Genomic DNA, 14,996 nt, shown 5'->3' with positions numbered 1-14,996 from the left:
GGGTGACTTTCCACACTTTTTCCCCCCTTCTTGCAGAGGTATAACCCATAAGAGAAGAAGCCAGGTCTTCTCGGTTCACGCAGAGACTATAGAATCATATTGATAACTAGAACAGATAAAGGCCTTGTGTTTTCAAACATCTCATGAAGATTGTCCAAACAGGATATTCTGTACAAAAGAAATGCAAGAAATAAGTCTATAGTAACTAAGTTGTCATCCAAGTGAGCTTGCACACATGAGTATGCAGTGAGAACAAGTATCTATCGCATTACTTTACAAATCTTTACAGATCAGTAAACTGGAAAATGTTTTAACCTGTTCACTCCTTAAAGGACATCTGCAGCGTGATTAACACTTATCCCCTATCCACAGGATAGGGGATAAGTGTTTGATCTCGGGGGGTCCGACCGCTGGGACCCCCTGTGATCTCCTGTACGGGGCCGCGGCTGTCCTGTGCAGGGGGCGTGCAGCCGGCACGCCTCCTCCATACATCTCTATGGGAGAGGCGGGGAGGCAGCGTTCGGGCCTCCCCGCCTCCCCCCATTATATATGTATTCAGAGGGTGAAGAGACGGGGCGTCACCGTCGACCTCTAGGTCGACGCTACGCGCCTTAGTGTTCACTATGAGCGCTAATGGCGGCGCCCCGTTAGGGAGATCGCGGGAGGGTACCAGCGGTCGGAGCCCCACGATCAAACACTTATCCCCTATCTTTTAGGGGAGAAGATGGCGGCCGGTACCTGGGGAGAAGATGCGGAGTGGGACCATCGATCATCGGTGGCATCAGCGAAGATCAGCAGCACAGGTAGGGAGGCGACGGCGTGGAGCATCAAGGGAGGTGTCAGTAAAGCGATCTTTACTGCTGCCTTCCTAGTGGTGGCCAAACTGCAACTCCCAGCATGCCCAGACAGCCAAAGGCCGTCTGCGCATGCTGGGAGTTGTCGTTTTTCAACATCTGGAGGGTCACAGTTTGGAGACCACTATTACAGTGGTGCCCAAACGGTAGCCCTCCGGATGTTGCAAAACTACAAATCTCAGCATGCCTAGACTGCCCAGGCATGCTGGGAGTTGTAGTTCTGTAACATCTGTCCTTTCAAATTTTGCAATTTTCATGAAAATTTTGAAAATTGCTGCTTTACTTTCAAGCCCTCGAATGTTTTCAAAAAGTAAAAATGTCCATTTTATGATGCCAACATAAAGTGGACATATTGTATTTGTGTATCAATATAAAGTGTATTTGGAATATCCATTTTCCTTACAAGCAAAGAGTTTCAAAGTTAGAAAAAAGCTAAATTTGGGGCTTTTTCACCAGAAAGGCTGAAAGTAATGACGAAAATTTTCCGCTAAAATAAAGTAGAATGTGTCACGAAAAAACTATCTCAGAATCAGAATAATCGTCAAAAGCATCTTAGAGTTATTAATGCTTAAAGTGACAGTGGTCAGAATTGCAAAAAAGGCCTGCGTCCTGAAGGTGAAAATCAGCTGCGTCCTTAAGGGGTTAAAACAATAATGTTACCTGTTACACAAGATTAAAATGCTTTAAGTACTTTAACTTACCTCAGCAACAGGTCTTTGTGACAGTTCTGGTTCACTACTTGTGCTGGCTTTCAGTTCCAAGTTTTCAGTATCTGATGCAATACTTGACACATCAAGCTTTGCAATTTTCTTTTCAATATTCTGAACATCTGAAGCATTCACATTTAGTTCTCCTGTGTCATTTATGTTATTTATAACAGTAGGAGCCACATTCTGACCTACATTCTCTGAATCAGCTTTGTCATTTCCTACTGCTTCGACAGAAGATGCTGTTGTCTCAACTGCGCCTTCTGGTACATCTGCTGATGGACTTCTAGAAAGTTCAGGTGTGGAATCTTTCAGCTCTGTACTAGCCACCCGTGTAGTCTCTTCACTACTACATTCTGTTTGTGGTTCCTCTGGAGCTTCCAATGTCTCATTTTCATTGGAAATATTTATTTCAGCTGTGGAATTCTGCCCATCAGCTGCAGTAATGTCCCCATTAGTTTCCTTTTCCACCACATCTAAGTTCTCTTCACTATTTGGCGCCTCGACATGTTCAGTTTCAATACCAGAAGCACCAAGAGCAGAGGTAGATTCACCATCATGACTGTCATAAGAGATGCTGGTTATGGTCACTTTGCCTGGAGATTCATTTGAGTCTTTTTGATGACCTTCTGCTGCTTCTAGATGAACCTCATTTTTGCCTTCAGAAATCTCTTCACTAATAGCCGTTTCAGACTCCTTTCTTTCCAGGTTGTCTACAGTGGGGGAATGACTCTCCTTACTGTCCTCACTCTTTTCCTCTTTCACAGTTTCTCCAGGCTCTTTATTTTCAGTATAATTCAGTGCAATTTCAGACAGTTCCAAAGCTGGTGTTTGCGGTGTTGTCTCTTCCTGCCTGCTATACCCTGAGATAGTCCTTATAGGACTTGATGGTCCTGGACCTATTTCACCACCTACATGGTCCTCATAGTCCCTGAATGCTTGAGCCAGACTCTCTTTGTGCATTTCATAAGTGACCTGAAACCAAATTAAAACAATTAGTTTTCACTTGTTTCTTTACCCATTAGCCCAGATTTATCAATCTTAATGACACTAAAATGTGTCGGCACGGTCCATAGCAACCATCATAGCTTTAATTTTGCACACTGCTTTGGTAAATATAAGATGAACTATGATTGGTTGTCATGGGAAAAGCATACAAATTTCTAACTCTAGGAGATGAATATATCTGGTTGGGTCATTGTATTAATAAAAGCTTCCATACATGTAGCATTTTATTGGAAAATGGCAAAAAAAATAAAGTATACATATATTATAAATAGAAGAAGAAAGAATTGGGGCTCAGGGTCTTCAATATCAAATCAAATAATATTTATTAATAAAATATAATATAATATTGTGTGTTGTGTCCTGTGACTCACAGGGCCCTTGTGGTTCAACAGGAACACTAGATAACTTCTAGATCAAAAATAGATAAAAATGGCAATAGAAATGGCATAAATATGGTAAAAATGTGACCACACACTATTCAGTGATCACTCTTAAATGTTGGATGGTATACAGCGCAGTTCAATATGCTGATATTGTCCAGGTACGGTAATTGTCAAGTCTAGGACTCCCAAGTCCGGGGATATGAGAGACAGCAGAGTCTCTGTTAAGCTTTTTCACTGTATGCGCTGTGATAATACACCGATTTTAAGGGTAGGCAAATGGTACCTTTTAGTGAGTGGCTCTCTTTGCAAGATAGAGCACTGCTGGAGACTTGGTGGGCTCCGGTTTGGTGTACTGCAGTGCTTCTCCTGTGGTCGGCGGCTATAGACCCCTGCGGCATCCTCGTGCTAGGGTACCGCGCACTCACTGCCATGGGTTGATTGGCAGATCAGGTGATGCCGATGTGTAAGACAAATGTGCTCCAAACTTGCGCTGTATTTCAACAATAAGGTTAGGCTGGACGCGTTTGCTATATTTGAGACCACCACTAACCTTATTATTGAGATATAGCACAAGTTTGGAGTACATATGCATCACCCGATCTGTCAATCAATCCATGACAGCGCGCGTTACCCTAGCACGAGGACGCCGGGATCTGCCAAGCATAGGAGAAGCACTGCAGTCCACCAAACCGGAGCCCACCATCATAGGACACAACGCACAATATTATATTATATTTTATTAATAAATATTATTTGATTCAATATTCAAGACCGTGAGCCCCAATTTTTTCTTCTTCTACTTAATTTTTGGTCAGACACCATGGGTATAGGTGTCATGGGCAGCTTGGGTCTATTGGTTGCTAGTTGGACAAGAGCTTCTCCAAGTTTATTTTTGTATGTATTATAAATACCCACACATATACCGTACATTGCTAACATATCATACTTCAACCATTATGAGATTTTTGCAGTGGTTTTAAAATGTCTAGGGGGGACATTTATCAAGGTATTAAGAGCCTTGTTTTGCTTACAAAAGTTGTTTTGTGAGTAAGCAAAAAGTTACAAACAGCCTTACCTAAGCAAATTTAAGTTTTCACTTTGCAGTGGTCAGGAATTTATGATGTGCGAAAGTTGCACATAGGCAAAAACGTGTTGCAAACCCCTGACAAAAAGTTGCAAGTCTACTCCAGGTCTGACCTGGAGTACAAAACTCCCGTACGTGAGCAAATTAAAAAAGTTGCAAAAAAAAGTCTCACAAAAGTCTCAACTGACTTTTTCTGTTTTTCTTATGTGCTCCAAATGTATCAACCCCCTGTGATAGTATAATAAATAAGTAGGACATCAGCAAAACTAAAAGCGAAAAAAAAATGAATATGACTTCAGAACTTGCTTACAAAAGCAACAATGATAAATGTCCCCCTAGAAGTTTAAAACTACATTCACAGAAAACTGCAACATTACTACCCTGTGAAGCTATGTGAGGCTGCATTCACATCACATTTTGTCCCTACGGCTGCCAGGTCCGGCGGGGAAATTTCAAAACTGGGCGCTCCAGTCTCCCAGCCGGACCGGCTCTAATGAGCCGACCAGAGTCAGATAGTGACCCTGGTCGGCTCATTTTGGCCCTGTATTGGGGTTTGTGTGCGGACTTTAAACCTTCGTACACATTTAATGATAACCCCCCTTCCCCCAATGTTGAAGTCAGATAGTGGCTCCGGTCAGCTCATTTTTGCCACATAGCCGATTTTGTGACTGGACTTAAAACCGTAGTACACATTTAATGATTTTTGAATGTGTGGATATATTTTCTCATATATTTTTTTCTTTTCTTTGTTTGTGTGGCATAATAGTGGCTGGATACATTTAAAGGGGTATTCCAGGCAAAAACTTTTTTATATATATCAACTGGCTCCAGAAAGTTAAACAGATTTGTAAATTACTTCTATTAAAAAATCTTAATCCTTTCAATACTTATGAGCTTCTGAAGTTAACGTTGTTCTTTTCTGTCTAAGTGCTCTCTGATGACACCTGTCTCGGGAAACGTCCAGTTTAGAAGAGGTTTCCTATGGGGATTTGCTTCTAAACTGGACAAGACAGGTGTCGTCAGAGTGGATTTAGACAGAAAAGAACAACCTTAACTTCAGAAGCTCATAAGTACTGAAAGGATTAAGATTTTTTAATAGACGTAATTTACAAGTCTGTTTAATTTTCTGGAGCCAGTTGATATATACAAAAAAGTTTTTGCCTGGAATACCCCTTTAAAACAGTTTTTAAACCTAGTAATAATTATAATGAGTCACTTACTGATAATGGGCCCGGAGTCAAGGCACACTATCTGCCCTGCCTTTCCCCACCCCCTTCCAATGCCTTTATGCATGGCTGTCCATGGTGGAGCATGTGAAGATGTGTGATGTGTAGTGTAGGTGATGTGTAGGTCTTACGCTTCCTTCAAAAGCAACCATTCTATGAACAGATGAGTGCCTGGACAACGGGTGGGGACATGGGGGGGGGGGGGGATTTGGTGAACAGATCTGCATAATTATAGAGATAGAACCGGAGTGAAGAGACATTATCAGTAGGTAATTCATTATACTCATCATTAGGTTTGTTTGCCAAAAACTTGTTAAAAGGTGGCCAACCAATTTTAACAGTTCACAGTGTAAATCATCAAGTAAAAGATCTTATCTAGATTTATGGGCGATAACAATAGGAACTTCTGTGCACGGTCAAAAAAAATTACCTATGGTTCAAATAGAGCCTTTAGGTCAAAATATTTAAAAAAAAAGTTTTTATAGTGACTTTTTCTACTTTTCCATCTTCCTTTCTACATAGGCCTAATTTAAGAAATTGCGTATGCAATATAATAATAATCATAATAAGAAATAATTGTGTGGATTGTTTTTAAAGGATGCACAACGGGGCAAAAAGATATACATCAATGAACTTTCCACATCCTTTGCCACCTAGGAAGTGGAGTATACTTTATGTTTATGTAGTGTATGTAAATAATCTATTAGCACACATTAAGCCATTCACTCCCTAGTGCAAAGATACAATGCAAAAGTGTGTACAAACTGCAAAACCAATCATAGGGCACGCAGCCTTCCAAGCTACAGTTTGCCTTTACATACCAACATGTATCCAGCTTTTAGACGCAAACAGAGCTGACCGATTCCATTTAAAAATTAAACTGTATGTTATTAACCACATAGGGACCCAGGGCGTACAGGTACGCCTTCACTCCCTGGTACTTAAGGACCCAGGGTGTACCTGTACGCCAGTGGGAATTTCTGTCTCCGCCACATGCCGGGCGGGGACCAGACCGGGGTGACTCGCTGATATCTATGATCAGGCACCCCGCGAAAATACCTAGGGGGGGGGGGGGGGTCATAAGAAATCCGGGTCATACGGGTGAATGGTGACCCGCTGACCTGGAATATAAGGGGGATCGCGGTTGTCCAAGACAACCATGATCCCCCTGAAGGGATAGGAGTGAGGTGGCAGGGGTGCCACCCCTCCTATCCCTGCTATTGGTCGTCAATAAGCGACGACCAATAGCAGATCGGGGGAGGGGGGGGTTAACATTCGGTTTCTCCATTCTATCCACCTACAACGCAGAATGGGGAAACAGACAGGGACCGTCACCGAAATCCACTTACCCATCAGCAGGCGACAATCGGCGGCGGGGATCGGCGGAAGAAGAGGACGGCGATGCCGTTCCCTGGAGCCTACGGAAGCCGGTGAGTTGCCTAGCAACATCTGGAGGGCTACAGTCTGAGACCACTATACAGTGGTCGCTAAACTGCAGCCCTCCAGATAATGCAAAACTGCAAATCCCAGCCTGCCCAAACAGCAAACAGCGGTCTCGGCATGCTGGGAGTTGTAGTTGCGTACCTCCAGCTCTTGCATAACTACATCTCCCAGCATGCCCTTCGGCGATCAGTAGATGCTGGGAATTGAAGTTTTGCAACAGCTGGAGGCACACTAGTTGGAAAAAACTGAGTTAGGTAACAGAACCTAACTGAATGTTTTCCAACCAGTGTGCCTCCAGCTGTTGCAAAAGTACAACTCCCAGTATGCACGGCCTGTCACTACATGCTGGGAGTTGTAGTTTTGAAACAGCTGGAGGTTTGTACATGGTACATTCACACTTGCAGGTTTACAGTGAGTTTTCTGCTTCAAGTTTGGGCTGCGGCAAAATTTTGCGCCGCAGCGCAAATTCCTAGCAGGAAACTCACCCCAACCTGCCAGTGCGAAAGTACCCTAAAAACACTACAGTACACTACACATAATAAAGGGTAAAACACTACAAATACACCCCCTAACACGGTTCCCCCCCCCCCCCCGATAAAAATGAAAAAACGTATTGTACAGCAGTGTTTCCAAAACGGAGCATCCAGCTGTTGCAATACAACTCCCAGCATTTCCGGACAGCCACTTACTGTCCAGGCATGCTGGGAGTTTAGCAACAGCTGGAGGCACCCTGTTTGGGAATCACTGGCATAGAATACCCCTATGTGCACCCCTATGCAATCCCTAATTTAGTTTTCAAATGTGCATGGCGCTCTCTCACTTTGGAGCCCTGTCGGAAACAGTTTAGGGCCACATATGGGGTATTTTCGTATTCGGGAGCAATTTTGTTAAAAATTTTGAGTTTTTTTCCCCCTCCTTTTACCCCTTATGAAAAGGAAAAGTTGGGGTCTACACCAGCCTGTTAGTGTAAAAAAAATTAAATTTTTACAATAACATGCTAGTGTTGCCCCATACTTTTTATTGTCACAAGTAGTAAAAGCAAAAAAAGGCCCCCAAAATTTGTAACGCAATTTCACCTGAGTACAGAAATACCCCATATGTGGGTATAAACTGCTCTGTGGACGCACAACAAGGCTCAGGAGTGAGAGCGTACTATGTACATTTGAGGCAAATTGGTGATTTGCACAGGGGTGGCTGATTTTACAGCGGATCTGACAAACGCAAAAAAATAAATACCCACATGTGACCCCATTGTGGAAATGACTCCCCTCACGGAAAGTGACAAGGGGTATAGTGAGCTTTAACACCCCACAGGTGGTTGAAGAATTTTCATTAAATTTAGATGGGAAAATAATAATAAGAAAAAATGTCACTAAAATGCTGGTGTTACCCAAAATTTTGGGGGTCATTTTCTCCTATTACCCCTTGTAAAAATGTAAGATTTGGGGAAGAAAACTGAATTTTTTTTTTCACTTGCACATCCAACTTTAAACAAAAAGTCATCAAACACCTGTGAGGTGTTAAGGGTCACTGTACCCCTTGTTATGTTCCTTAAGGGGTGTTAGACAAATAGTATGCCATGTGTGTAAAAAACACTATATACACATTCCCCTACACATTCCCCTACACTTTTTTTCAAAAAGCCAAATGTGACTCCTTCTCTTCTGAGACCTGTAGTGCGCCAGCAGAGCACTTTTCACCCCCATATGGGGTGTTTTCTGAATCGGGAGAAATTGGGCTTCAAATTTTGGGGGGTATTTTCTGCTATTATCTTTTTTAAAAATGTAAAATTTTTGGGAAACCAAGCATTTTAGGTAAAACATTTTTATTTATTTTTTTCACATATGCAAAAGTCGTGAATGACCTGTGGGGTATTAAGGTTCACTTTACCCCTTGTTACGTTCCCCGAGGGTTCTAGTTTCCAAAATGGTATGCCATGTGTTGTTTTTTTTTTGCTGTCCTGGCACCATAGGGGCTTCCTAAAGGTGACATGCCCCCCAAAAACCATTTGTCGCTCCTTCCCTTCTGAGCCCTCTACTGCGCCCGCCGAACACTTTACATGGACATATGAGGTATGTGCTTACTCGAGAGAAATTGGGTTTCAAATACAAGTAAAAATTTTCTCCTTTCTATCAATTGCAAAAATTCAAAAATTGGGTCTACAAGAACATGCGAGTGTAAAAAATTTAGATTGTGAATTTTCTCCTTCACTTTGCTGCTATTCCTGTGAAACACCTAAAGGGTTAATACACTTATTGAATGTCATTTTGAATACTTTGGGGGGTGTAGATTTTATAATGGGGTCATTTATGGGGTATTTCTAATATGAATGAAGACCCTTCAAATCCACTTCAAACCTGAACTGGTCCATGAAAAATAGCGAGTTTGAAAATTTTGTGAAAAATTTCAAAATTGCTTCTGAACTTTGAAGCCCTCTGGTGTCTTCCAAAAGTAAAAACTCATAAATTTTATGATGCAAACATAAAGTAGACATATTGTATATGTGAACCCAAATTTTTTTTTATTTTGAATATCCATTTTCCTTACAAGCAGAGAGCTTCAAAGTTAGAAAAATGCAAAATTTTCATTTTTTTCATCAAATTTTGGGATTTTTCACCAAGAAAGGATGCAAGTTACCATAAAATTTTACCACTAAGCTAAAGTACAATATGTCACGGAAAAAAACAATCTCTGAATCAGAAAGAAAAGTAAAAGCATCCCAGAGTTATTAATGCTTAAAGTGACAGTGGTCAGATGTGCAAAAAAAGGCCGGGTCCTTAAGGTGAAAATGGGCTTGGTCCTTAAGGGGTTAACCCAATTTTTGGATACTGAACCAACATTCAGAAAAATTACTGAAAAAAACACAACGTGGAATATTATCTTTCTTATTACCAAGATTACAGTGGGACTGAAGAAGCGATCACATACAGTCATGGGCGTAAATGTTGGCACCCCTGAAATGAAGTATTTCTCACAGAAAAGGATTGCAGTAACACATGTTTTGCTATACACGTTTATTCCCTTTGTGTTTATTGGAACTAAACCAAAAAGGAAGGAAAAAAGCAAATTGGAGATAATGTCACATCAAACTCCAAAAATGGGAGGGACAAAATTATTGGCACCCTTTCAAAATTGTGGACAAATAAGATTGTTTCAAGCATGTGATGCTCCTTTAATCTCACCTGGGGCAAGTAACAGGTGTGGGCAATATAAAAATCACACCTAAAAGCAGATAAAAAGGAGAGATGTTCACTTAGTCTTTGCATTGTGTGTCTGTGTGTTTCAAACTTAGCATGGACAACAGAAAGAGGAGAAGAGAGCTGTCTGAGGACTTGAGAACCACAATTGTGGAAAAATATCAACAATCTCAAGGTTACAAGTCCATCTCCAGAGATCTAGATTTGCCTTTGTCCACAGTGCACAACATTATCAAAAGTTTACAACCCATGGCACTGTAGCTAATCTCCCTGGGTGTGAACAGAAGATAAAAATTGATTAAAGGTGTCAACCCAGTATAGTCCGGATGGTGGATAAGAAGCCCCAAACAAGTTCCAAAGATATTCAAGCTGTCCTGCAGGCTCAGGGAACATCAGTGTCTGCACGAACTATCCGTCAACATTTCAATGAAATGAAACGCTATGGCAGGAGACCCAGGAGGACCCCACTGCTGACAGAGACATAAAAAAAGCAAGACTACATTTTGCCAAAATTAACTTGAGTAAGCCAAAATCCTTCTGGGTAAACGTCTTGTGGACAGATGAGACCAAGATAGAGCTTTTTGATACAGCACATGATTCTACTGTTTACCAAAAACGGAATGAGGCCTACAAAGAAAAGAACACAGTACCTACAGTGAAATATGGTGGAGGCTCAATGATGTTTTGGGGTTGTTTTGCTGCCTCTGGCACTGGGTACCATGAATGTGCAAGGCATTATGAAATCTGAGGATTACCAACGGATTTTGGGTCGCTGTACAGCCCAAATCAAAAAGCTAGGTTTGTGTCCGAGATCTTGGGTCTCCCAGCAGGACAATGACCCCAAACATACGTCAAAAATCACCCAGAAATGGATGGCAACAAAAGCGATTGAGAGTTCTGAAGTGGCCAGCAATGAATTCCATTGAACACCTGTGGAGAAATCTTAAAATTGTTGTTGGGAAAAGGCACCCTTCCAATAAGAGAGACCTGGAGCAGTTTGCAAAGGCTGAGAGGTGTAAGATGCTTATTGATGCTAATGGGAAGTGACTGATTTCAGTTATTTTTTCCAAAGTGTGTGCAACCAAATATTAAGTTAAGGCCGCCAATAATTTTGTCCAGATAATTTTTGGAGTTTGGTGAGACATTATGTCCAATTTGCTTTTTTTCCTCCCTTTTTTGGTTTAGTTCCAATACACACAAAGGGAGAAATAATTAATTTTCTTGAAAAATTTCAGGGGTGCCAACATTTACGGCCATGACTGTATAAAACATGATTTACTGCTATCTGAAGTTGTAAAATCAACTGAAACATGTTTTTACCATTCTGTTGCAATCTCCTGCTTATCATTACTAACAGGATTACAGTGAAAGGTGACACCAGTGTGTGTATATAATATATATATATATATATATATATATATATATATATATATATATATATATATATATATATATATATATATATACATATACACACACACACACACACACATCACATCACAGGATCTACCACCATTAAGACTAGTTCAGCCCCCCTCCCCCAACAGGTGGCATGGCCTCTGCACAGGTAAGCATAGATAGGAAAAAGTTATTCTCCACTGTTATCTAAATGCTGTTAATAACACTATGGCAAGATGCTTTCCCCCATAATAATGCTTTCCCCATAAGAATGTACTAAAATGAATGTAAACGTATTAGTGGCAGAAGTCCTTCAAGGTCCTCTCTAATATAGGTCTGAGTCCTAATGTAAACATAGACTATATAAAGTTTTAGTGTAGATGGTTCATTAACCCCTTAAGGACCAGGCCATTTTACACCTTAAGGACCAGAGCGTTTTTTGCAATTCTGACCACTGTCACTTTAAACATTAATAACTCTGGAATGCTTTTAGTTATCATTCTGATTCAGAGACTGTTTTTTCGTGACATATTCTACTTTAGCTTAGTGGTAAAATTTTATGGTAACTTGCATCCTTTCTTGGTGAAAAATCCCAAAATTTGATGAAAAAAATGAAAATTTTGCATTTTTCTAACTTTGAAGCTCTCTGCTTGTAAGGAAAACGGATATTCAAAATAAAAAAAAATTTGGGTTCACATATACAATATGTCTACTTTATGTTTGCATCATAAAATTTATGAGTTTTTACTTTTGGAAGACACCAGAGGGCTTCAAAGTTCAGAAGCAATTTTGAAATTTTTCACAAAATTTTCAAACTCGCTATTTTTCATGGACCAGTTCAGGTTTGAAGTGGATTTGAAGGGTCTTCATTCATATTAGAAATACCCCATAAATGACCCCATTATAAAATCTACACCCCCCAAAGTATTCAAAATGACATTCAATAAGTGTATTAACCCTTTAGGTGTTTCACAGGAATAGCAGCAAAGTGAAGGAGAAAATTCACAATCTAAATTTTTTACACTCGCATGTTCTTGTAGACCCAATTTTTGAATTTTTGCAATTGGTAGAAAGGAGAAAATTTTTACTTGTATTTGAAACCCAATTTCTCTCGAGTAAGCACATACCTCATATGTCCATGTAAAGTGTTCGGCGGGCGCAGTAGAGGGCTCAGAAGGGAAGGAGCGACAAATGGTTTTTGGGGGGCATGTCACCTTTAGGAAGCCCCTATGGTGCCAGGACAGCAAAAAAAAAAAACAACACATGGCATACCATTTTGGAAACTAGACCCCTCGGGGAACGTAACAAGGGGTAAAGTGAACCTTAATACCCCACAGGTCATTCACGACTTTTGTATATGTGAAAAAAATAAATAAAAATGTTTTACCTAAAATGCTTGGTTTCCCAAAAATTTTACATTTTTAAAAAAGATAATAGCAGAAAATACCCCCCAAAATTTGAAGCCCAATTTCTCCCGATTCAGAAAACACCCCATATGGGGGTGAAAAGTGCTCTGCTGGCGCACTACAGGTCTCAGAAGAGAAGGAGTCACATTTGGCTTTTTGAAAAAAAGTGTAGGGGAATGTGTATATAGTGTTTTTTACTTTTTATTTTTTTTTGTGGTAGTGTAGTGTTTTTAGGGTACAGTCGCACGGGCGGGGGGTTCACAGTAGTTTCTCGCTGGCAGTTTGAGCTGCGGCAGAAAATTTGCCGCAGCTCAAACTTGCAGCCGGATACTTACTGTAATCCTCCGCCCATGTGAGTGTACCCTGTACGTTCACATTGGGGGGGGGGGGGGGGGGGGGAAACATCCAGCTGTTGCAAAACTACAACTCCCAGAATGTACGGTCTATCAGTGCATGCTGGGAGTTGTAGTTTTGCAACAGCTGGAGGCACACTGGTTGTGAAACAAACTCAGTGTTTTGCAACCAGTGTGCCTTCAGCTGTTGCAAAAGCTACAACCCCCAGCATGTACGGACAGCGGAAGGGCATGCTGGGTGTTGTAGTTATGCAACAGCGGGAGGCATACTACTTTGGCTGGGGATTGTAGTTATGCAACAGCTGGAGACACACTGGTTTGCTACTTAACTCAGTGTGCCTTCAGCTGCTGCAAAACTACAACTCTCAGCAGTCACCAACAGCCAACGGGCATGCTGGGAGTTGTAGTTATGCAACCACCAGATGCACCACTACAACTCCCAGCATGCACTTTAGCTGATTGTGCAAGCTGGGAGTTGTAGTCATACAACAGCTTAAAGTACACTTTTCCATAGAAAAAATGTGCCTCCAGCTGTTGCAAAACCATAAGTCCCATCATGCCCATAAGGGAATGCTGGGAGTTGTGGTGGTCTGCCTCCTCTTGTTGCATAACTACAGCTCCCAGCATGCCTTTTTGCATGCTGGGAGCTGTTGCTAAGCAACAGCAGGAGGCTGTCACTCACCTCCTGCTGCTGCTGCTGATCCACGCCGCGCAGGTCAGTCCCGCCGCCGTCGCTCCTGGGGCCCCGATCCCAACATTAACGCTGGGGATCGGGGTCCCCAGCACCTGGGGTGCACGTCCCGCTCACGTCCTCCGGGGCGGAGCGGGTTGAAGGAGTGGCACCCACATCAGGCGCCCTGATTGGTCGGCCGGGAATCCCGCCAACGAATCAGGGCGATCGTGAGGTGGCACCAGTGCCACCTCACCACTGCTGGCTATGGCTGTTCGGGGCAGTCTCCGGCGGCCTCGATCAGCCAGTAATTCCGGGTCACTGGAGACCCGATTGACCCGGAATCGCCGCAGATCGCTGGACTGAATTGTCCAGAGATGTGCGGCCATCGCCGACATGGGGGGGCATAATGACCCCCCTGGGCGATATGCCGCGATGCCTGCTGAACGATTTCAGCAGGCATCGGGCACCGGCTCCCCTGCGGCTAGCGGCGGGGGGCCGGGAATGGACAGGACGTACTCCTACGTCCTCGGTCATTAAGGACGCGGAAACGGGGGCGTAGGAGTACGTCCATTGTCCTTAAGGGGTTAAAGGGGTACTCCGGTGAAAACTTTTTTTTTTTTTTTTTTTTTTAAATCAACTGGTGCCAGAAAGTTATACAGATTTGTAAATTACTTCTATTAAAAAATCTTAATCCTTCCTGTACTTATTAGCTGCTGAATACTACAGCGGAAATTCTTTTCTTTTTGAAACACGGAGCTGTCTGCTGACATCATGAGCACAGTGCTCTCTGCTGACATCTCTGCCCATTTTAGGAACTGTCCAGAACAGCATATGTTTGCTATGGGGATTTCCTTTTAATCTGGACAGTTCCTAAAATAGACAGAGATGTCAAGAGAGAGTACTGTGCTCATGATGTCAGCAGACAGCTCTGTGTTTCAAATGGAAAAGAATTTCCACTGTAGTATTCAGCAGCTAATAAGTACAGGAAGGATTAAGATTTTTTTTAATAGAAGTAATTTACAAATCTGTTTAACTTTCTGGCACCAGTTGATTTAAAAAAAAGAAGAAGAAAAAGTTTTTCACCGGAGTACCCCTTTAAGCTCGGGTGTGGATATCCACCAACTCCACAATAGACAATTCAAATTAGAAAACGTGGGCTACGTATAATTCCTTAAAAAACGGTTAGAAGATTCATTCTTTTTTCGTTTATTCCGAACATTCTGCAGTTTTTCATAGCTTGTAAGATGGTATATAGGTAAACATC

General features: G+C 41.9%; 1 protein-coding gene across 2 annotated transcripts in view; it reads right to left on the bottom strand.

Moving 5' to 3' along the window:
• The window catches only part of LRBA (LPS responsive beige-like anchor protein), a 713,883-nt gene that overhangs the window by 594,064 nt on the left and 104,823 nt on the right, over positions 1 to 14,996 (bottom strand). For both annotated transcript variants that reach the window (XM_056562819.1, XM_056562820.1), the window contains exon 22: positions 1,556 to 2,536. In XM_056562819.1, coding sequence (XP_056418794.1) covers positions 1,556 to 2,536 — 981 coding nt within the window. The remainder of the gene's footprint in view (positions 1 to 1,555; positions 2,537 to 14,996) is intronic.

Source organism: Hyla sarda, chromosome 1, assembly GCF_029499605.1.
Source record: "Hyla sarda isolate aHylSar1 chromosome 1, aHylSar1.hap1, whole genome shotgun sequence".
NCBI lineage: Eukaryota > Metazoa > Chordata > Amphibia > Anura > Hylidae > Hyla > Hyla sarda.
Note: the sequence above shows the minus strand (reverse complement) of the source record. Positions and strands in the feature narration are given on the sequence as shown.